The following is a 25,029-nucleotide window of genomic DNA, read 5'->3' on the forward strand; positions in this document are numbered from 1 at the left end:
ACTAAATAGTCCTGAAAACATACATGTAAGTAACATAAATTAGCCTAGGTAAGTTATATTTAGGAATGTGTGTGTGTGTGTGTGTGTGTGTGTGTGTATGTGTGTGTGTGTGTAATGCTACTTTTTTTTAAAAGGAGTCCTTGAATTTGAATGAGAGCAAGGAGGAACATATGTTATTGGTGCAATGATGCTCAATAAAATAGTCACAAACAAAATCCAAGAACACATCAAAAAGATCACTTAGCATGATAAAGTACTTTGTCCCATATATTCAGCGATGGTTCAATATAATGAAAATCAGTCAATGCAACCCACCATACAAAGGAAATGAAAGGAAAAACTACATGATCATTTCATGAGACACTGAAAATTCTTTGACAAAATTCAACACCTCTACATGGTAAAAATCAAAGCAATTTCACTAAAATCAGCAACAAGACTCTCTACTTCCTACATATCTATTCAATACAGTATCTGACAGTTTAGTTAGGGCAATAAGACAACTGAAATTGCTCAGGGGGTTATAAATAAGAAACAAAGAAGTGATACTATTATAATTTGTAGATGACATGATAGTCTACATAAGTTACTCTAAAAATTTTGGTAGGAAACTCACATAGCTGATGAATAAACACAGCAAAGATTCTGGATACAAGATTAACTACAAAAAAATCAGTAGCCTTTCTATACATAAATGACAAATGGAGTGGGGAAAAATCAACAAAATAATACCCATCACAATAGCATCAAATAATAGAGTATCTTTGGGGTACCTATAACCAAGCAGATGAAATAGTTGTTGAATAATAAAAACTCTAAGTCTTGGGAAAAAAGACATTGAAGAAAATATCACAAGTTGGGAAGATCTTCTATGCTCATATTTTGGTAGGATTAACATAGTAAAATATCACAATCCTCCCCAAATCAATCTGTAGAGTGAATGGAATCCCATCAAACTTCCAACACGTTTCATTATAGAACTTGAAAGGACAATTCTCAGGTTCATATGGGAAAACAAAACAAAGCAAAACAACAACAATAATAACAACAAAAAACCTAGGGGAAAAAAGAAGCTAAAACAATCTTGTCCTGTTAAAGAACTTCCGGAAATATTACCATCCTTGGTTTCAAGTTTTACTGTAGAACTATAATAACAAAAACAATCGCATAGTATTGGCATAGAAAAGACACATGATCATAAGCTCAGGCTGTGTCCACTCCATACCTGCTGCTGTGCTAAAGTGATCATCTTACAATTTAGCATTATTAATATTCTCAGGTCTGTACAAGCTCTATGTACCCCAATGCCCTTTTTGTTCTTCATCTGAGGTTGTGGAGTGCCACAAGGTTCCAGGCCTCCATTTGTCTCCTTTATCTCTTCAATACAGGGATTTCCATAGCAACTGGGGTCCTACCTTCACCATGACCTCTTTTGGTCTCTTTCGTAGTGTCATGCCTCATCATGATTCTTTCAATCATGAGATCTCCATTGAAACTATAGTTATACCTTCACTAATGGCCTCTCCTGTTACCACATCAGAACTGCTCCCCATGTTTTTACCTCAGTCTGGCAACCCTCAGTCCACCAAAATCAGTAACACAAAAGAGACTTTCACACTTTACCAGGATCATCTGTCATCACAAGATGCAACCTTTGCACCATCTGGAACATAAAAGTCGGTGTGCAAACCCTTAGGACAAACTCTAGATTTCATCTCAGTGTTGCTGATTGCTTCGTAATCATAACTAAGTCTAATGTCCCAGTAAAACAAATATTTCACATTAATAGTCTGAGCCTTTTCTTAAACACAAGTGATTCTTCAGCCCTTGCTAGCCTGGAAACCATAGGTCTTTCATTCAAAATATCACATGAATAGTGTTAGTAGAGTCTTTAAGAGACTCTCAAATTTCCCCCTGAAACTTCACAAACTACGTCTCCATGTGTATTATTCTCAGCATTGTCCTTTAACTTCCTACAGCAATCTATTAAGGTCTGAGTGCCTCAAATTTATAAACAATTCCAGAATCCTACAAAAAACAACATGGCTAAGTCTTCAAAGCACTGTTATGTAATCCTTGTTCTCATTTTTTTTTTTTTCTTCAGTTAGATTTCGATTCCTCTGACAAAACATCATGGTCAAAAGCAACTTGGGGAGGAAGGGTTTCTTCAGCTTACAGCTTATAGTCTAGGTTGAAGGTAAGTCAGGACAAGAATTACGGCTTATAGTCTATGTTGAAGGGAAGTCAGAGGTAGAACTTGAGGTAGAAACTACAGTAGAGACCATGGAGGCACTCAACTTACTGGCTTGATCTCTATAACTTGCTCAGTTTGATTTCTTATACACCCTAGGACCATGTGCAGAGGGTAGTACTAAACAGTCAGCTGGGTCTTTCCTCATCAATCATTCATGTGTGTGTGTGTGTGTGTGTGTGTGTGTGTGTGTGTGTGTGTGTTTTATAACCCAGTCTGTTAGAGGCATTTTCCTCATTTGCAATTCCACCTTTCTGGAACATCCTAGCTTAATTTGAAAAACAACAACACTAACAAAAACAGCCAGCACAGGGTAGGGTAGATTTTAATAGCAGGCTATGGTTTTCTGAAGTACCTGTTAAAAAGTGTGTGTGTGTGTGTGTGTGTGTGTGTGTGTGTGTGTGTGTGTGTTGGACACATTCTGGAAGAGGTAACATAGACAAAGAATAATGTTCCTTAAGAATAAAACTTGATACCTTCCTCATAGTGAGTGACAAAGAATTCTAGAAAGAAGTTATGTTCACAATATCAGGGTTTTAAAGTAAAGTAATTGCAAGAAAAAAAAAAAAAAAAAAAAAACATTTTCCACACGTTATTACTTTTTTTTTTTTTCGAGTTTCAGGAAAAGAAAAAAAAGTTGTTAGTGTGATTTCAGTTTCTAAACACACCCACTTCTCACATTCCCCGCTTGAGACTACATACAACTCTTTAAACTATACTACCAATCCCTATAACACAGAGTAAAGTATTATGGTTAACAGACATTTAACCACACAGTTTCAAAGCTCTTACTCCAACAAATATTATGAGAGCAAGCAGGGCAGATAGAGAAAGGTACTACAGACAGTTGAATTTATGAGTGTATGGGAACCGAGGTCAGAAAAAAGGGGGAGAAGATTCATCATTCTCAAAGAAAGAAGCTGCCATTCACCATATAGTTCCAAACCTCCAGAGATGTACAGCTTTGTTAGGAAACACAATTTATCTTTGAATATTTTGTTGCAGAAGTAAAACCATAGCTTGGTACTTACATTTCATTTGCTTGAAGATGGACTTGTTAGGCTCAAGCCAATGCTAGGGAGAAAACATAAAAAACACAGAGATTGATGGTGTGAATGGAAACCCCTGTGGTAAAGCTATTTGCAGAGACTGACTGGTTAGAATTGCAGTTCTGTGCGGAGACTGGAAGTCCAGAGGCTAATTATCTTTCACTGGGCTAGTTCTAGCTATTTCTTACCCATTTCTGTGTCTGAGCTAACATCTGGTGTGTAATAGAAACGTTTTAGAATATATTAACTTAGCAGATAGGTTTCTCCAATCCAAAAGCTAAAAATGCTATGTAATAACATTTTGGGCCAATAGAAAAGCTTTCCCACTTTGCTGTACCTGTCTCTCTGGTATACCCGCTGAGCTGATGTATTTTTGAAGGGTTAATGACCTAAAAACCTCAGGTTGAACAAGAAATTGGGCAGGAAAATTTGATTGATAACCTCTGTAGAAGTTTCTGTTGAGATCAACAGTCCAATCCTTCAATCCCACCTTGAGGTCCACAAGGAAACTGTATGTTGGGATAAACTCAATTTGACCCAGAGATATCCTGCTTCACTGCGTAAACCCCGGCCAAAGGCATTATACTTGGTTAGACACTACTAGAAACCCTAGCCCTTAAATATTCTCAGAAAAACAATAAATAGCCCACTGTTAATATCTGCAAGTTCCGTACCCTGAACTCTATCTCATGTAAGCCTGCTCCAAAGATGCTGAATCTCCATTTCAGCCCAGTGGTTGTCGTCCACTGTTGCTCTAGTTAATGGATGATCTGCTTCTGCTGAGCTTGGACTTGTGCTCCCCTTTCTTTCCCGGTTGTCACAGACCATTCCAATCTAACACTCTGGGAAACAATGAGGGGTTTCAATGGCTCCTACCCCAGTTGACTGCTTTCTTTCTCTTAATTCTCTCCCTCTTGCCCCCATCTCCTCAGCACTCCAAACTCACTATGGGCTAAAATGCCAATGGAACAACTCCTTTGGCCTTCTTGTATATGAGCAGTCCAAATTTCAATGCTGTAATAATTTCCTTGTTTGGATGACTTTATAGATTCTTGGCTCCTTTTCTTCTTTTCCACCACTGATCTAAATCTGGTGCCCCTTTGACCTCCACTGCACAAGCTTTTTATCATTTAACAATACCGAGTCCTTCCCATATCCAAACAATGAGATGAGGTTCAGCTTCGGTATAAGGCTGCTCAGGACAGACACCATATCTGGGTCCATGTGGTCCTCTGGGTTTGCCTGCCAGGTCACTAGAATTCTGAAACTAAGGGGTTTTCCAGATTCCATATTTGGCTTTGTCTACCATGTTTTAAAAACCGTGAATCTCGACTCCAGTCCCTGGTCACTCATTTGCAGTTAATTTCTGGCTATCGGTGATAACTTAGTACCAGAAAGAAGCCTCACAGTTATCTTGCCCATAATGAAGTCTAAGGTCTCCATTTTCAGACACTTTGGGCCATCTGGAAACAAGCCTCAAGATGTTAATGTACTTAGGTCTGAAGCAAACGTGGCTAATACTTTTGAGTTTCAGAGTCTCACTGACTCGAACAGCTTCGTGTGACAGAATGACAAAAGGTGTTAATTGTCCTACTTTCATGTCTGTCTTCTGTCTTTACTCAGTCCCTTTGCTTTATTCCGCAGTTTCCACAGTTTTTCCAGTGTAAACTTCTAAACCTAATTCCTCAAACCCTTTCTCAGATGCTAATCTGGCTAACGGGCCCCTCCCTACCAAAGTAGAGCAACCATTACTGTCAAATTGTCTCGTGCTGTTTAATCTGAGAAGCTGGCCCTTGACTATGGGACCTGCTTCTCCCACTTCAGACTCAAGGCATGTTTTTCTTAGAAAGGCCTCCAAATTCCTGTCCTGGGTCAGGCTGGTCCTTTGATTCTGTGACCCAGAAAAGAAAATGAGCCAGCCCAAGAAATAAATATTCCTAAGTCTTAACGGGGACAAGATGCTGCCAGTGAAGAGCCACTACAATAGGCTCTGCTGGGTGTCAGTGCTTGCCTATCTGCCCGGGGTCTCCAGACTCATACTCTGAAGTAAGAGATCCCCAACCCCCAGTTTTCCTTTGTTGCTCACATGTTTGCTTCTAACCAATCTAACAATGTGTTTGCCTTAGATAACTGTGTTAGGTTTCCCTTTCACATGAAGATTGTAGAAGACACAATTGGAATTAACAAAATAATGTGCATATATTGGTTTATTGATGCATGTCTTAAATATGATTATGTATATATGGACTGTCCATACATTATTATGGTTTGTTCTTTCACATCATGTACTTAGCACAAATTGACTTATAAATAAATGGTCATGTAAACTAAAGTTGTTAACTTGGCTCCATCTCATTCTCTTTTCAGAGTAAAACCAAAATTAATAATGATGATGATAATAATAATAATAATTTAGCATCATGTTAGCTTAATATGGTCCTAAATCTTTCTTTGGAATAATTACCATGAGGATATAATTTTTAAAATCAATTTCTTCTTCTCTCATACATTAATCCTGACCACAGTTTCTCCTGCCTTTACTCCTCTCAGTTCCCTCTACCACCACCTCCCTTTCTCCTGGATCCACTCATCCTCTGTCTCCGTTCAGAAAAGAGCAGTATTTCACAGGATATAAAAGAAAAATGACATAACAAGTTACAACAAGACTAGGCACAAACCCTCATAACAAGGCTGGATGAGTCAAATCTGTAGGAGAAAAAGGGTCCTAAGAGCCGGCTAGAGAGTCAGAGCCATCCCGCCTTCCCCTCCCCCCATTGTTAGGAGTCTCAGGACAAGATGTCCACAATTATAGTATGCTGGTCAAATTGTTATCTCCTTGATCCTTATCTGAATTTTGGTTCTGACAAATACCTTTCTCAAAGATTTAGTACAGAGCTTCTGTACTGTCTTTTGAGCTATGTAAGAATCATCTTCATACCTTCATTTATGCTGAAATAAGATGATGTTAAATGTTAATACTCTTCCACAGAAAAGGGGGTTTAATAGTCCATCTCAGTCAATTTCATATGGAAAAAAGGCTAAAGTAAGAAAAGGTGACAGCTATCTTATGCTCTTTAAGAGAACTGTTGGTTTTGCATCAACAGTTTACATGTGAATGAAAGTTCCAGAAAAAAATGCTATACCTTCAATCTGAAATCTTCTACAAGGCTGATTATGTGGATAGAACTTTAATGATTGAGACAATATGCCCAGAACGTAATTAAAATTTATCTAGGGCCATCTTTCAACTTCTAAATGGCTATTCCTTTACCATTCCATTGTTGGATCTAACATCTAGTGACTAACAGGTAAAAAGCTTTATAAATGCATTAGATTAACAAAGCAGTATTTTCCACCAGTCAAAGGACTAAGCATCGAAAGAAGGTAGCAGAATACTCCCTGTTTTGTTGTAACCCAGCCTTTCTGATGTTTCCATTAATATATTGAATGGTGATTTGATTTATGACGACTTTGTTCTGTTACTATAAATAATCTAAGTGCTTTGCTGCTGAAACACAGGATTAGAGCAAGCTAAATCTATGTTCTTGGGTCATGGTCATTCATATTTTGTTTTAAAATAGAATATATTAGCCTTTTTGTGGTCAGAGGTGTGTTTCCTTCTCATCAACACCATAAATTCAGGAAAGTACCTTTTATGGGTACCTGTCCACACTACATTAGACAGAAAAAACAAAACAAAAAACAAAATTAACCAAAGTTTAACACTTCACTCTACCTCATTTTGTTCCAGTGTAGTGTTTCTCTGTCTTATATTCTTGCTGAGGCCACTTAAGTTTAGCTGGAATTTGATCTCCTTGGTGAAGCATCTTGTGGAAAACTAACTCTATCCTAGGGGAATCTGGAGTCAAGATGTCCCTGATAACTTAAATCAGTTAAAGTGCTTGCTTGCTCAAAACCTCCCCTGTAAGCTGAGATCCCAGGATGCAGATTTTTCCTTTAAAAGCCCTTTGCTCTCAATAGTCAGGATTCATCAGGATCCCAAACTATTGAGTGTAGGGTAAAATGGTTGGGGAATAAAGACTTTCAACTGTCTCCAAATTGTGTCTGAGTGGTCAGTTTTGGGTGGACGCCACATAATACTCTCTGTCTTCTAAAAACCACCTATACTCTACATCATCTTTAGTGTTTAATGTAAATTCATGCTCATAAAATTAAATAAAAGCATAGGTTGAATACCAGGTGCCCTTCAAGAATTTCTTCTTACATGGGGTGTCTTACTCAGTTCTCAAACTACTTATTTGCTAATCAGAAATTCATGGCTCTTAATCTGAATGGATTTGCCTCACATCACCTAGACAAACCACAAAGGAATTCCAGAGAGACAGGGTCTTTAGCATCCTACTACTGATCACTATGCATGACAGGCAATATTCTCTTTGATGAATATTTCTTATTTTCTCAGGAACTGAAAAGGTGAGTGGCCAAATCAGTCGTATCCAGTCTAATATGTCAGATCTGTAAGTTCTCAAGCAGTAAGGTCCTTTCAACTCTTTCAGTATCATAGGACGATTCCTTAAGAGAACAGACCATGCATGTACTCACACACAGGCAAGCTTTTTCAAAAGAGCAAGTTTCTTTACTTTTGAAACCCTTGCTATCACACAAAATATCCAGAAATGCAATTCATCTTTTCACTTAGCATCTATATAACTTCTCTGTATCTCAGACTCCACAAATAGAAGATGAAGATCATTCCAGCATTAATAGGTCTTAAAGTTTTTGTAAAGATCATAAATGTGTATCTCACAGCTGCAGTGGAAAAAAAAAAGTACCAAAGGCTTGCTCTTGTTTTTTTTTTTTTTTTTGTAAACACCATATTTCAGTGGGCTGCATGGAAGTGAATAATAAACAGACTTCATTGTGATTAAATCACTTTGGGAGAAACAAGCAGATTAATTTAGAACTGTGCTCAGGAGAAAAATAAGAATAATCAGAGGCCTGCTCATACTGTTGTTTCATAGTGATATCCACTAGTCATTTTGCTAGCCTGAAATGTAAATAACATTTCCATATTCTATTTGCTTAATATCCTTTGAAGACTCAGTCTTCCCTTCCTGAATTTGAACCCACTGCTCGAAAATCTCTCTTACTCGGGGAACTGATGAACTATTATTGCCTTTCATGTACTGTGAAGTTGGTGCTAGTACTGGATGAAGGTCCAAAGAGAATAAATGCCATCTGGGATTGGCTATGTATGCCAAGGGTAGGGAGAGAAAATATTTAAGGAATGCCTTCAAGGTACTTACCATCTGTGCCCCAAATAAATTATTTATTCTAAATGAGCTGGTTTCTTCATTGCTTTAAGAAACACACCTCACAGTTTCTTATCAGTTCCTAGTTTCTTTCCTTTCACGTTCTGTGTATTACCCTTGCTTATACAAGGGTAACCGATATTTACTTTTTTTTTAGGGCAACTATTCTTTCCCAAAATTATGATCACAAGGTAGAGAGACAGAGAGACTTAGGAAAACTAACCTCATAATAATCACGTTTCAAATGATTATAGGAAATTTTGTTTTCTAAGAGGGCAAAGCTCGGTCTGTTATTAGTGGCTAAAACAATGGCAAAGCAACTTCATTATTCTCTAATTCATGCATGTAAACAGAGAAGTCCATAGCAAGGATTTTCACTGCAATTTTATATGAAGTAATAAAAGGTTACAAATAACACCAAAGGCAATTGTTAGGAAAACAGGTACATAAGCTGTAGTTTTCGAATATTCTGGATGATTCAAAAAGAGCGTTGAGATGAGATAAAACCGTGTCTAATATATAGAAAAATTTTAGAAATAGCGCAGGATGAAAAAGTAGGAACGCAGGGGAATATAACCATGACAAACGTGTCAATACCTTAGCCACCATTTCAGAGAGTGATACACTGACTAAGCTACGAAGAAAAAAATGAACTGAGAAAACTCTGGAAAATTTGAATAATCTCTCATGTAAATAACATAATTTGTTTTGAAAATAAAAAGTACAAAGTGGTATAATATTTAAAAAACAAATATAGGCATCTAAACCATTTCTTTAAATTTAGAAGCAACACACTAAAGTAATATCAGTGGACGAGTAAATAGTTTGGGTGAGGGACAAAAATTTAAGGGTGTTTGTTAAAGGAACTTTAACTTAACCCTTTTGTGTAGCATTTTATCTGAGATAGTTCGATTTTAATGTTTTACCATGTGTGGGCACACTTGATGAAAAATTAAAAATAAGATGTAGAATGCAGAACTCTAAGCTCTACTTAGAGGATGAAAGTGAATCTCATGTGATTTTTTACTCTGCATGAAGAATTTCCCTCATAATGGAAAGTGTCAAGCTCAGCTCTGCACTGGGGGATCACAATCCTTTCCCTAGGTACAGGTAGCTTTCAGTGGATCCGTTTCTTATTGATCTTTTTTCCCTTCCGGTCTCACTTTTCATTCTTCTCCACCTAAGGGCATTATTTATGCATTTGCCAGGCAGCTTTCAGCCATTTGCCTCTCCTTTGTCTTCTTTTGTTTCCTTCCTCTGCTTGCTTTTTCCAGTTAAGAGCTGGCCAGTAATGTCAGCAGCTTCTATTTTTACTAAAGGTCTAGATGTGTGAAAGTATATTACATCATGTGATATGCCTAGAAGTGAGATAAAAGCCACATTGCTTTTCCTATTTTGTTTAAGTAAATGTGCTGTGTGGAATTAATGATGCTTTGGTTGTAAAAGTAAATAATTCTGTTTTATAACAAAAAGGTGGTATTCCTTACAAAAGGCAGAAAGAGATGGCTGCAAACTTATATAAATCTTATATAAATATGAAATCTTGCTAAACACTTCATTTCTTTAATTCTCTTACAGAATAAAGGGCACAAAATTCACAAAAGCTAAAATTTTCATCACTGGTTTAAAAGATGAACTGAGGGAACATGGGAAAACAGAGGATTATTGATTAGTAATGAAAGTACCAGGAGAGCATGAGCAACAGATGAGTTTAGGGTTAAGCAGTTGTCTTCATTGGCATTTTTTTAAAAAAACACTAGGTAGACTTGCCTGGAAAGAGGACGCTCACATGACAAAATGCTTTCATCATATTGGCCTGTAGGCGAGTCTATATGACATTTTTTTTATTAATGATTGATGTACGAGGGCCCACATTTTGTGGACATTGCCATTTATGAGTAAGTGGTCCTTGGAGGTAGAAGTCTTGGAGCTGAACATAAGCTAGACAGCCAACCATTAAGCAGCGCTCCACCATGGCTTCTGAATCAGTTGCTCCCTCAGGGTACTGCCGTGATTTATTGCCCTGCATTCCCTTTATGATGGACTGCAAGTGTAAGTTAAAATAAAGTCTCTCCATACCAGGTGCCTTAAATAATAGTGTATACAGCATAACAGGTCTAATTAAGACTATAGTGTTTCTCTTTTTAGGAAAGATTTTTTTTTTCAGAATACAAATAAGAGTTTATTGTACAAAATTTCATAGTTCACCAACACTATAAAAAAAAAATTAGGTGACTCTCTTCCCAAAACTTCACCTTCACTTCCAACCATTTAGAATGACTTGACTGTGATCAGAACAATAAGTATATTGTTAATAAGAACACTATAAGTAACACCAAGTCCTTTAAAACTGGCTTTCCACGTGTTACTTCTTGGCATAGGTGATCTTCATGGCATGGGAAGGTGTGATCTTAAACCCTTGCAGAGCATCTCTGGCAGCTCCAGCCTGTCCATCATTTTCAAATTCTACAAATTCAATGTCATGTCTCCCTGGCACCAAGGGAACTCCCTTGAAACCAGGGAACTGGTTGAACAACATGGATACCGTCATCTCATTCGGCTCCTCTGGTAAGTTATTAAGGAACCGGATATAGTTTGGAGGGTAATCAGGGACCTGAGGATTTGCTGTTGCATTTCCTTGGGTATTAGCTGCATTTGGTATTCCCTGACCAGGCTTCTTGTTCGCAGCTGCTGCAGCCTGTTCCATGGTCTTAGCTTTCTTCTTTTCCTTTTTCTTTTCCTTGTCAGCAAAAGTACCATGCATTTTAGATATTATATCAGAATCTGTTTTGGCGTACTGAATTCTCATTGGTTTACCATAAAATGGAAATCCTTGTAACTGTCTCAAAGCGTTTGTGGATGAGCCCAGTTCCTTAAATATAACGAAAGCCTGCCCCCTCATCTTCATGGTCTTTAGAGCCACAATATCTACATGTTCAAACTGAGAAAACAGGGCGTATAGAGATCTCTTCAATTCTTCTTTTTTAATTTTGTCATTCATGTCGTTGATATAAATCGTGTAATTTGGTCTGATATCCATGTTTGGGTAAAACCCTTCACGAAGCCTGAAGTCGGTGCAGTTCGCTTGAAGCCAAAGCCGGAGGAAAGTTGTTTCTTAAGTTATTGGGAACTTCTGTAGAGTAACCTCTATGGATTACCCTACCTTGCACAGGTCAGTTTTCTTTTTCAAAATAGTGATGGACTAAGGCAGGAATATAAATACCTTTGCATGATCTCTGATTCCTCAGCTCCCCTGAGAGATAAAAGAAAGGTTTTGCCCAATATTATGATATTAAGATATTACTTTACTTCCTTCCTTTACCACCACACAAAAAGCCCTGAGTATATATTGAGAGGCCCCAGTGTAAAAGATATTTTAGAATCCACAAAATGGAGCCCGAAAACATCATAAACCCTTTCTTAGAACACATTCATTTTCACTGAGAGCAGATTAAACAAAAAGAGGAAGAATAGAAGGAAACGGAATAAAGAGAATACAGACGAAATCCTAAAACTTTCTACCCTGGAATTTTCCCAACTGCACAGAAGGTAGGGGTGTGGGATCGGTGTCGGGGACGGACTCTAGGTTCCATGTGATACGGCATCGGTAGATCCTGGCATCTAAGTGTGGAGCAAAACCTTTCTTATGTTTCTTCCTTTATGTCTTTTGGCACCAATTATGTATACAAGATCATTTCTCTTCCACTTGCCTCCAATTTTAATCTGGACAGTTGGGTGGGAAGCAAGTGTATGAAGGGGCAACTGGCTTATAAGCATTTGAGTTTTTAGTTCAGTAATTGCTGAAGCCCAAAATTTTCAAACGACTCCGAAGGTAAATACTATGACACATTTTTATCCTTGAATGTTTGGATTCTGTTGACATGGATTTAGCTCATGATTACAGAATCAGTTACACCCCTCTCTGTTATGGCTATCTTCCTCATGTGTGATAATTGTTAAACGGGAAGTTCTTTCATCTGCTGAAGTATTCTGCTCGGTTCCTAAAAGGTGGCAACGTTAATTCTTTGAGTCACACCTGGACCTCTTAATAACATCAGACTTTAAGGAGCGGACGGCAGTGATCTGTGCTATGTGACTCTGGTGACCAAGACTTCTTAGGAGAGCAAGTTATCTGTGCGTATCCCATAAGGCATCCAAGACACTAATTTTTTAAATAGCCCTGCATCTGTCTCTGTGTGTATGTTTATGCAAGTGCAGTATCTGCAGAGGTAATAAAAGAGGGCAGGATGTCTTCACGCTACGTGCAGGTGTAAGCTGTCCAATGTGGATGCTGAAAATTAAACTCGGGTTCCCTGTATGGGTACCAAGCACTTGAAGCCACTGGGCAATCTCTCCAGCTTCTGAAATAGTGATAGTTAACCCTTGTTGACCTTTAAAAATATATTAAGCAAGCAAATCCATGAGCAGGGACTTCTGCTTACAGTAAATGTTGTTCTGTTCAGGGCTGTCCTAAATCTTTGGTTCTTTTCCTGTTTTCAGTGATGAGCATCTGGGAAACAATTATCCCGAGGAGAGCAGCAGGAAGCAATCTTTCAATAGCAGGAGCAGGTGGTGGGACATAATTCCATCTGGCTTCCTGCCACTATCCCAATAGTTTATTCCATTCTGTATCCTCCTGAAGGTGCTTGTAAAAACATGCAAATTGTTTTTGATACAGAAAGGCTCTTTTCCCATTATTAATAAGACAGCAATAGGTTCACTATATGGTTTGCTATATAAAAATCACAGGGCTGTGCTGGCTTACATTAAGGTGAATTATCAGTACCAAGAAAACAAACCAATCATCTACACCTCAGGTGTGGGCTAATTCTTTCGTTGGGCTGGTGGATAGAGTTTGCATTAACTCCAATGAATAACATCAGGATTCTTTGCTTAGATTTGGAGAAGAGGGAGGGGTACAAAAATAAGAACCGAGATCCAGTATACTTAATATGCAAAACCATAATAATAGAACTTTGAGTTATGAAAATTCAGCTACTTGTTTAAAATAGAGATTTCCAGAAGGAACTTACCCTCATTAGCCGAGAAGAAAATGATGGCCTTAATATGGTGAAATAATATTCCATAATGTTTTAGCATCAAAGAGGTTGAGAAGAAGTACAGGTAGCCTACTACTGACTACTTAACAAGGGTAATTACGCTTCGCTTCTATCGCATACCTAGTTCTCTTAATTGGTCTCCAATACTCACCTGGACCTAGCCAGACTCCAGTAACTGAAAGCAATAGCTTGGATTTGCAGCTAGAACAATGTATAACTCAGAGTCAATATATATGCTGTGTGTCAAGAATTTATCTACCTGTTTTAATTCCCTTAAGGGTCGTAAAGGAAATTGTTCTATTTCTTGTTTCCATTGGAACAGAGCACCAAGCAAAATAACCTGCTGGGCCAAAGAGCTTACTAACCAGAAGAGGCAGGGTTTCTGAATCACATCTTTTTGAGTCCACAAGCTACACAGTTTGAAGAGGTTTTGTTGGCACTCAGTAGTTGAATAGTTGCTGAGAATGTAAAAGATTCATAGTCTGATCCACAGAAACGAATACATCAAACCAGACTAAAACTGTGCGTGTAGGGTGTCACATGCTTATGTTAATGTCTACAAGGCAAAAGCCAAAGGATGTAGATGAGTTTGGGGCCAGCCTAAGATAAAGGTGAGAATGTGGTTCAAATTAAAATAAGAACATTTTCAGCAGTAATATTGCACTGATACAAGGTCAAAGCAGCTTATAAATACTGAGAAAATCAACATGGTTGTGTGGTTATTTTTATTTCTGTCAGCCTTGTTTTCCAGGCAGACAGCTCTATTTCCAGTCTGTCTCCTGGTTGAGTACTATTTCCTTCAATATTTTGTGGGTCAATTACTATTTCCTGCAGTATTAGCCATTAGTTAACCCACTCATATAACACAGTAGCAGGTGACTATAAAACAACACTTGTAAAATACAAACTGATTTAAGAAGTAAAGAGACCCTAGTAATATTGTATATATTACCAAAACCAAGGAGAAGTAGAAGTGAGTGGAAAACCAAAGAAAAGAAAAACTGAGCTATATCAATGATACTAATAATTAGTATTTTTTTGTTAGAGGAAAGACATCTATAAGAGTGAAAATAGAGAGGAAAACGTGGGGAGAAGGGTAGAAGTTTTGGTGAATGGTCGATTAAAAGGGGGACATGAATAAATATACTCAGGTATTATAATAAGGTCAGCCTCTGGGCTTTGGCTATGTAAGGAGAGTGCATTAGGAAAAATAAAAAGACCAGAAGGGAGACAGAGGAAGAAGAGTGTGTGTAAACCTTCACAGAAACAAACAGTAGGGTGTAATGTTAGTGCACCACGTTGATCTGGTTTACTCAGCATATAAGAAGCAACTGATTGGAGAGAGGAGGTGAGTGGAGATAAAAGAGGAGAAAAACACTGGCAGACAAGGAATAGTTGTCGAGTGGAAGAAAGGGAAGCAGGATGGAGAGAACTGTGAAAATAAAATTGCTGACGTGAATATTGTCCTTGCCTCTCTGGTAGATCTAGTGTGTTGCCTTCCTGAGCCTAGCCCAGGCAATCTTCTAGGGTGATATTTTACCTATCCCATTCTTCACTCACAGACTATATTTTCCTCATATGCAAAGTTTTGCTGACTTTGTTTTCAGAAGTGTATTTAGGGTATCTATGTTTACAGTTGCAATCTGTGATGCACATTGGCCTCTTCTTCATTCATACAAAGTCATCAAGAGATGCTCTTTATCTCTTCTGACTAACTTTAATTTAGAGTATATATTTTTTTCAGGTAGTAGAACAGCGACTTCTTTTTCCATTTCAGTTCTAATTCCTCAATATACATTTTCCAGTCTTCTATCTGAAATTTAGGGTTAGTTTTGACAGTGTTATACTTTTGTTGGGGGAAAAGGTTAATCCTGTTTTTTAAATTAAAATATAATTACATCACTTTCCATTTTCCATGTACTTTCTCTAGCCCTTTTGGTATTTCCTGCCCCATCAATCCCTCTCAGACTGACGCATACCATTCAACCCATACTCTGTTTCAATGCCTTCTGCTACCATTTGTCATCCATAACTATGTGGCCAGTTGATGACAGTCAAGCTTCCTATTTGGGCAGTGCCTCTGGGTGTGAAGTCAAGTACTTTGTGGTTTTTAATGATCTCCATAAACTCATATAGGGCTGATAGGAAACATCCAGACTTCTCTTGCCTGCTCCAAATAGAGATTCATCATCTTCCCAAAAGTTTCTTCCAAAGAATGTGAAATGAACCATGTTTCAACATACATTTCAGTTGCATTGACTGTGTCAAATAAGCCTCACCTATGTCAGACTTCAAACATTTCCATCACCCCATAAGGAAACCAAACCCTCTACCAAGTCCATCTCATACCTCTGCCAGTAGGTTCTTATGATGTTGGTGGTCTTTCTTTATAATTGGATTCTATGCAGCTACTCTAAGAAGGTTCACAATGTCTAAAGTCAAAGAGCATGGGGCCATTCCCAATTTTCTTCATGTGAGCCCAGCTTTCTGAAAGGCCTTTTCATTTTGTATTCCTTTCAGGCACACACCCACCAGTTGTTTTATTTCTCAGGCCAATAATTCATTAGAATAAAAGAACCATATGGTTCCCGGAAAGGATCCCACAGTGCCCAGTATCCTGTGCCTTCCCTTAACCCCATAGGTCAAGACTGGCTCTTACCCTTTGCTTCTCTGTGTCCACATAGCGAATTCCAAAGTAGTCTTTCTCCAACAAGCTATAGTAGTTGCAGATGTATTCAATGAGAAACTGTCCTTTTGTTTCCTTCTGAAAAGGAAGCACATTTAAGTTACAGCTAGAGCTCACATGTACATTACTATCCTAAACATATATGGACCACATTATGTTGTACCTTATTTTAGAAGTCATGTGCTACTGGATTTAAAGACACTTACAAACATTAACCACAAGCAGTAAGTGATTTCAATACCCAACTTTTTCCAACAGATAAGTAATCTAGACAAAAATCATATAGGAAATTTGGAATTAAATGACATCTCACATCACATAGACTTAACAGGAAGTTATGGAGCCCTCTACCCCAACACATTGGAGCTTCTTTAAAATAGACTACACATTGACACATGAAATAAATCTTCAAAAATAAAAAAAATTAAGTAACTTTATTATATATGAGCATAATAAAAAAAAACCCCAAAGCAGCAGCAAACAAATCTTTTGTAAATGCATAGCTTTATGAGATTAAATAATTCAGTACTGAATGATGAACACTTCAAAGAAGAAACAGAGAAAGAAAAAGTTTCCCGGAAAGAAAATGAAAACACAACACAACTTCTGAATGGAACACATTAAAAGTAGTCCTAAGCAGGATGTTGTAGCCTCAAATGCCTACATTAAAACAAACAAACAGACAGACAGACAAACAACAACAAAAAACAGACAGATCACAAATAGATAATTTAATGGTGTAATTCAAGAATCTGCAAAAATAAAAAGAAGAAATCCAAACCAAGTTGACTGCTTAAATAATAAAAATTGAGTAGAAGTTAGTGAACTAGTAAAAAATAAAACAAAGAATCACTGAATCTCCATCTTTAAGATAAACAGACTTTTGGAGGAACCAACTGAAAGAATGAACAATGGGAACCAAATGACCAGAATCAGAACTAAACAGGAAAACATTACAAGAGACAAAAAGGAAACTTAGGATATTATAATAGAATACCCTATAAACCTGTATTCTACCAAGCTAGAAAACAATAAAAACAACATCAAAATTTTAAATTTAGCCAAATTATTATAATTAAACCAAGAAGTACATAACTTAAACAGACCTATAACAAAATCTTGAGATTGAGAAAATGATTTTAAAAAATTCTTTCACCTACAAAATAAGTCTTAGGTCCACATGGTTTAACAGAACAATTCTACCAAACTTTCAAAGAGTATCTACAGCCAATCCTGTGGGGAAAAGGAAAGGGAAAGAAGAGGGAGAGGGAGAGGAAGAGGAAGAAGAGGAGGGGTATGGGGAGAAAGAGATGGAGAGGGAAAGAATTCATAAATGTCTTCTATCACTCTAATAAAAAACTTGATAAAGATATAACAAATATGACACTATAGATTAATATCCCAGATGATAATAGACTATTCATAAAATATTTGCTTTCCAAATAAAGGTATACATAAGAAAGATTATTTTCCATGACCAAGTTGTCTTTATTTATGAAATTCAGGAGTGGGCTACCATAAATGTATCAATAAACTACATAAATGGGCTTATGCAGGAAAAAAAAAAACCTATGAGAGAATTCAACATGCTTTCCTGAGAAAAATTCTTGAGAGAGGACCAGAGATAACACAGTTAAGTATAATATAAACAACATTGGAGTGGAAACTTCTTGCTTCTTTGGAAAATCAGTTACGTCAAATGATGTTTTGCTTGGTCACACAGATAAAAGTATATTTTGCCAAAGCAGACACATAAGAAGAATATTTTCCTGAAGCAGACAGAGGTGAAAGGATGTGTTTTGTTAAAGCAAGCATGTGAAAGGAGGCATCATCCTAAGAAGGAATACAAACATAGCACAACAGACAGTGGATGATACTGGATGGTATTGGTACACCTTGCCGTTCCTTAATGATCATAATTTGTTGTGACTTCATAGAAAGAAACACAACGAAAAACTTCTGATGGTGTTCTAGCGGCTTCTTGACACTTCTGCGGATGTGGGCCGATTGGTGGAATAAAGAGGAAGTTTTTGAATATGTCAGCTGATACAGACACATGGAGTTTTGCTCAGACAGACTCAATATGGTGTTTTGCTGAGGCAAGGCATGTGATGTTTGGATAGATTATAAATAGGACTATAAATAGGATGTGAGGTGGGGGCTTTCATCCTAGTTTTGCAATGCTCTGTTGTTCTCTTGTCTCTGTCTTTGTTGATCTTCTCTTCCCTGAGAGAAGCACAGCACAGAACATCTCATGGGGTTTTTGCTAGACATGGTTGCTCCTGCTGACTCGGCTGAAACTGTCCATTTCTGCTGGGTCGTGAGACCACTGCTGAGTAGTGTTTGCTATCCTGACACTACTGACCTGTACTGCTGGTGTCCTGATGGTGCTCGTGAGTGGATCAGGCTGCTGCTGCTGATTCCTGTGAACTGAACTGCTGATACCCTGACAACGCAGATTAGATTTGCTCCAAAGAAATACTTCTAAGCAGATTTGTTTCGTCCTTGTCCTAGTGGCCTTTGTTTTCCACTACCTCTGGTAGTTGGTGGGCTAGAAGTGAGGTTAAAGCATTGAAGAACCCTTCTTAAAAGTAGGTTTTGAAAAGTTTAAGCACATACAGAATATGTGAAACCAATAGCAAACACCAACCTAAATGGAGGGAAACTTGAAGCAATCCTATCGAAATCAGGAAATTGTTGAGTGTTATAACCCAGACCTGGAAACACAAGCATTTTATGTTCTTTTCACCTGAGGCTTAGAGCTCAAAAATCTTCATATGTGAAGATGTATTCTGGAGTAACCACAAAAGCTAGGTAAATAAAAATGGACAATTGCTAGGAGGGAAGATAGATGAGTAAATAAAAAGAGGTCTAGCAGGGTACAGGTGGTCTGATGGGGGAAATGGGAAAAAATGGGTGAGGGTCTCTAAATATGGAAGGGGAGATAGATAAATACAGAAAAAGGTGAGGTGTAGATTGTCCTGAAGCTGTTCATATTTTAATGCTAATTTACTTCCCCAAGAAGGGCTGCCTAGTCATATACTCTTGAGGTAACTTCATCTGAACCTTCCCATTTTAATTAGTAAAATAAAGGAGCACCAGGACTGGGCCGGGGTAAGGGAGGTGGAGGGAGAGAAGACAGGAGAGGATGAGGAGAAAACTCCAAGATGGAGATTCTGAAGGGTAAACTAGATCCAGGTGGACTTAATTGGCATTAAATAGCTATGAACATTTAAGGATTTTATAGGTCTAAGATGTCATATAGAAGGGCAGTTTGTATCTTTGTCTATCTGATGCAATCTTGTTGTGTAGAGGGTTTTTGGATTAAAAATTGAATATATAAACTTGTATGAAAAGCTATCGGGCTGGAGAGTCGTGTTTGTGTTGGGATTTGGAGTAAAGAAACACCCGGGACAGAGGCAGTAAACAGGTGGTATAAAAACACCAGGAAAAGGAGGTCAGCAGACAGAGTGAGACCATGGGGGTGGGTCGAACCAGGCAACAGAGATGCATGCGGCTCCATATTAGAAGTGGGTAAAACTGCAGGGCCGATAAAGAGATAAACCATTTTTATTTTTTAATATTTACTGCAACAATGAGGTGAAGGTAAAAAACAGTAAGAAGGTCTGAAAAGTCCACAATAAGCTATACTATTATTTACTACTTAATATACATATAATACACATATGAATTATACCATATAATAGCAGCTCATAAATATACATACATAGTTTAAATAAAGTAATTTCTATTAACATAGATCAGGCCAATGGGAATTAAGGTCCATAAGAGGTTTATATTGTACCAAAATAATATAAATACAAGTAAAGTATTGTTTAAAAAATGCTTAAGCAATGCTATTATATGGGTTTCATGGTCTATGTTGTAATGCAAATAGCTTGTTATAATCCCCAGTAAGATTAGATATTTATTTCTAGTGTGTTTTCTATTGTGATTGCTTCACAACAGATGGGGAAAACCATTGTAGAACCTCTTCCAGAAAATGTTTACTCTGATCCAAAGTGGCACCATATTTGGTTTTATGTGGGGACTTTAATTCAGATGCCTCAAAATATGAATGAACTAGGTGCTTTCTCCACATTCTCTCCCTGATTGGTGGGACAGTTGTCTGTGTATATATGCAGATCTGTAATTTACAAACATCACACCATGGTCCATTAGTATTGGAGGATACTTAGCATAATTTGGGACATCTTTTTTTCTTTTTTCCTCTTTTCTTTTTTTGTAATTTAACAAAGTTTATCTCAGTAATTTATCTCAGTAAATTAACATTCCACAAAATGTCAAACTCAGAGCCAAATGATAAGATATAATTTTCCCACCTAGACAAGACAAATCATCCTATACAAATCCATTTTTTATAAAATATTTGTAACAACCTGTAGCTATGCAGAGCCATGAAGAGACAATCATCCCCGTCTTCCTCCATCTTACCTCCTCTTTCCTGCTTCCCACCCCTTTCTAAATCATTGTCCCCACCTAGATAAGACAAACTGGGACTTTTTTTTTCAACATTTTATTTTAAGTCAAAAACCTATTTCATTTATTTTAAAATAAATGTTGAAGCTTCCCCCATTATCCACCACCTTACAAAACTTTTGAGTGTGGAATGTTCAACAGCCTAAGCAGTTTTAGTAGGCAAAAGACTCCAGTTGTCTAAATATGAATATCTGATGATAATTGTTGTTTTTAGTAGCTGATTACCAGCTTGGAAAAAAAAAAGTTTGCAAAAGGTTAAAAGTAAAATTTAGTTTCTGGACAGAAAATAACATTATTAGTAAGTAGCTTTTAATTTAACAAGTGGAATTAACACTCCATGATGTAAAATGGAATGGGACAAGCAGCATTCAGTTCATAGGCACACAGAGCTAGTGCTCAAACTGCTAGTACGAATTCCAACACAGAACACATGGCTAAGTTGCTGCTAAACTCAACATGATATTTTTATTGAATTTCACATTGCACACCCTGTTCGTACTCATTTTCCAGTCCTTCCAAGTCCATATTCTGACTTCCTTGACACCTTTGTTATGAAATATAATGTGGGCCCATACTAAGAAATGTGACTAGGTAATTATGCCATAACAGGTCTGATATAAAGGGGGTTTATTCGGGGAATGGATAGGAGTAAGTACCTGGGAAGGGGTAGAGTGAGACCAGTGGACATATAGACAGGCAGACAGAGCAAGGCAGAGGCATGAGAGTAGAGAAGGAGGTGGCTGGCGAGGAGGACGGAAGGGGGAAGAGAACACAGGGAGCAGGAAGAGCTGGGGTATGTGGCAGCCCTTTATCTGTCTGCACACCCCTAGGGAACCTGGTGGTTGTGGTAGATCATGATGAGAGCAGTAAAGCGGAATTGTTTGAATGCTAATAACCTCCTCCTACTAAAATAAACTAAAACATTAAGTTTAAATCTAAGGGAAGGAGAAAAAAAAAAACGTTCAATTTGTGTTATCTGTATATTCACAGGAGCATAGTCAAACTCTCAGTGGCTTGGCCCTTAAATAGAACTGAGTCCTTTCTTTCCTGAACCCCTGCCAGAAACCATCAATTGTGGAGAGCTAACTCAGCATCCTTATTACACTTTAATTAATCGAAAAAGTTCTCTTCAATAGTTTCCTGTTTAGGCTGGTTTTGTTGTTGTTGTTTTGGTTTGGTTTGTCTTTTTGTTTTTAGGGGAGTGAGTAGACATTGTCACAGAAGCCTTCCATGTCCCTTTTCCTCAACTACGTGTCTGCAATCATCACTGCAAAAGTAACATCCTTGGTTTATAAAGTCGGTGGGAGCGCGGATCATGGGCTTCTACATGGTTTCTGGTGACAGTACTGACTGAACATGGACCCTGGCTTCAGGAGGAGCTTGAAGACAGACATGGCCCTCTATGGCAGCGTGGATACAGACATCACCATGGCCTAAGGTGGCAGCGTAGGCCACTCACATCAGGCTGATTCTCAGACTCCAGTTCTGCTTTTCTCTTCTATGCCTGTTCCACTTTGTTTTTCTGTTGTTCCCATCTTTACATGGCATGTTTGTTCACCTTAGTGGTACCTGCCACACACACACCAAACGTGGAGAAGACTCACTAGTTACCATGGCCAGTGCCACCAATTTGCGGTATCTTAGAAGAGAAATTTAAGTGGGGCAGAATTTACCTGTGTGGTGGTGAAATGGTAATTTATCAATCTTTGTATAAAATGATTGTGTGTTTGAGAAAAGAACCAGGGAGCCTTTGTTAATGAAAGGCCTAATTCTGTTGCGCTTGTGCCAGAGTGCCAAACAGAATCTCTTTCTGCCTTCTAAGAGTAGTAAATAATAGCTCAGTGGCCAATGATATGTGACTGGGCATCTCACTTATCTTAGAATTGCTGCCCATAAATTAGCTCTCCTTTCTAGCTCATTCTAACTTGGCAATGAGATTCTGGCCGGGCTCTTTAGATAACCACTTTGAGAGAAGGAAAACGTCATTTAGATTCTCCGATTTTCTCTTACCTAATCCCTTTTTGGTTATTTCCTATTTCATGGTAATTTTAGAGATGTTTGCTCCCCATGGGGTTTACCTGTAATCCCAGTGGTTAAGAGGCAGATGCTTAGGCAGGAGAATAAATGTAGATGTTGTTTTTATTTTCTCACATGATGTGATGATGATGATGATGGTGGTGGTGGTGGTGGTGGTGGTAGTGATGAGACTGTGCCCAAGTTCTGAGACTACATGCCTTTGCTTGAGCCCAGAGGATTTCCATCTCACTATTCCTAGGATCTAGGCCTGGAAGCTTCTAGCTTCAGTACCTTCCATCTGCTCATGTGGTCCTAGAATGTTTCCACTTCTGAGACTTACTGCTGAATAATCTCACTCTTTCTAGCTTTTTCTGAACTTTGGCTGTCTGATTCAACTCAGCTGTTCTGGCACAAGCATCTGTCCAAGCCGACTGACTCAAACTGTCTTCTCTTGACTTCTGATTGAATTGCTCTGCTTGGAAACATTTCGTCTGAACTCTACTGCTCTGCTCTGAATTGTACTCAACGGCATTGTACTTAATTCTCTGAACTGAATTAAATTCTCTTTCCACCATTGCTCTATATGTAGACTCTTTTTTCTGTCTGCACTCCTTGTGCATGTCTTATCTCTGACTCATTCTATCAAATCTTTCTCTGATTCATTACTTTGTCTTTCCCTCAATTAGATGTATTGTCTGGGATAAAATGTATGTGGCCTGGGTGCATTCCAGCTGTATCATATTTTATATGTGATCCCTTCCCAGTGTAGCCATATTGCCAGATTAAAATTCCTCTACACAGGAGGATTGTAAATTGTAGCTCAACATGGGCTACATAGTGAAGCCTCAGAACTATGGTGCTCTAGGCTAGATTACATTATATACAAAGTCGCTGATTCAGAAATCAAATAATAATTATAATAATAAAATTTAAAGATGGCGTCCAGTAAATAAAAACTATACTCAATAGTGCTAGAAAATGCCAGAAATCTTAGGACTCAGGAGGCAGAAGCGTATGAATCATGCTGTAATAGGAAGATATTTACTTGATGCCCTGGTTTTTGGGGAGGGTGTTATATCGACTAGAGTAAGCAGAAACTTCCATCAAACAGGGATTGACTATGGAAATTACTATTCTCCCAAGGGATAAGTCGTACTTTTCCAAAGAAGCTCATTTGTATGAACACAAATTGGATTGTTTCTCAAAAAATTAATATCACCTCACCATTCCAAACAAGGCATCAAAACCAAACAGACAAACACAACAAACTACTTCAGTCAAGTTTTGTTTCTGCTGCTTATGAGCTGAGAGGTCTTCAGCAAGTCATGAAATTTTGAAGCTGAGTTTTTCCTGGGCAAATGGGTAGCAATTATAACAATTTCCAGATCTACACCCAAGTTATTTTATAGCTCATTTACATATTTGGTAAACACCGGTCATACACTGGGATAGCAATTAGTGAGAAATAGTGAAGAAAAAAATTTTAATACAAGTAAGCAATTATTTGTAAAACCTACAGGCCTTAAATCCCTGTGGTTTGAAATTGTGAAACATCTCAGAAATGGCAGAGCAAAAGTGATATGCCATTATTACTTAAATTAAGAATAAAGATAAATCATGGTTTCTAGTGTTATGGGTCATTTTGCATTTAAAGAAGATGCTTTAGAGTAGTATTTCCCTCCTAGAATTATTCTTTATGAGGGAGGAGGAGTGAAGTGAAAAGGGGCTTAAGTCTTTTGATAACAGCCAGTTGCTGATAATGTATTTACTTTAATTCACTGAATCAGTGGCAAAGTCAAAACAGTAATGTATCTGTCATATAAAAATGGGAACAACAAGTGGCTTATATCAACAATGTTTTTTTTTCCTTCACAAAAAGTCATAAAAACCTTAATTTTCAATTCCTAAATCTCTAATCTAAGGCATTTTGATACTTTTCAAATGTTGGTTAAGTCTTGATAGGGATGCTACTCAAAAGAATGATTCTAAGCCAAAGCTAAGAGTTTGAATAGTTAACATTAGAAATGAAGATAAAAACATAATAATAGAAACCCTCACTTAGTTAATTAGTGTATGCAATGAACTGCTTTCACAGACTACACCTTTAATCTCCTAGTGATCTACCAATTTAGTTAATATTCATCCCATGGTAGCTATTAGAATTTGGACACAAATAGGAATGAACACTCGGTTA

At 37.7% G+C, this 25,029-nt stretch overlaps 2 protein-coding genes across 2 annotated transcripts in view; both read right to left on the reverse strand.

The window, feature by feature from the left end:
* Positions 1-25,029, reverse strand: part of FRMD3 (FERM domain containing 3) — a gene marked incomplete at both ends in the record, with an annotated part of 123,529 nt that overhangs the window by 67,002 nt on the left and 31,498 nt on the right. Inside the window, 2 exons of the mRNA XM_080940333.1 lie at positions 3,283-3,325; positions 16,293-16,397. Coding sequence (XP_080796459.1) covers positions 3,283-3,325; positions 16,293-16,397 — 148 coding nt within the window. The remainder of the gene's footprint in view (positions 1-3,282; positions 3,326-16,292; positions 16,398-25,029) is intronic.
* Positions 10,939-11,613, reverse strand: LOC308438600 (U2 small nuclear ribonucleoprotein B''-like; the record flags this gene model as incomplete). The annotated part of the gene is made up of 1 exon (XM_080940070.1): positions 10,939-11,613. One exon carries the CDS (start codon positions 11,611-11,613, stop codon positions 10,939-10,941), a length of 675 nt encoding a protein of 224 aa, XP_080796196.1.

Source organism: Micromys minutus, assembly GCF_963924665.1.
Source record: "Micromys minutus genome assembly, chromosome: 28".
NCBI classification, from domain to species: Eukaryota; Metazoa; Chordata; class Mammalia; order Rodentia; family Muridae; genus Micromys; species Micromys minutus.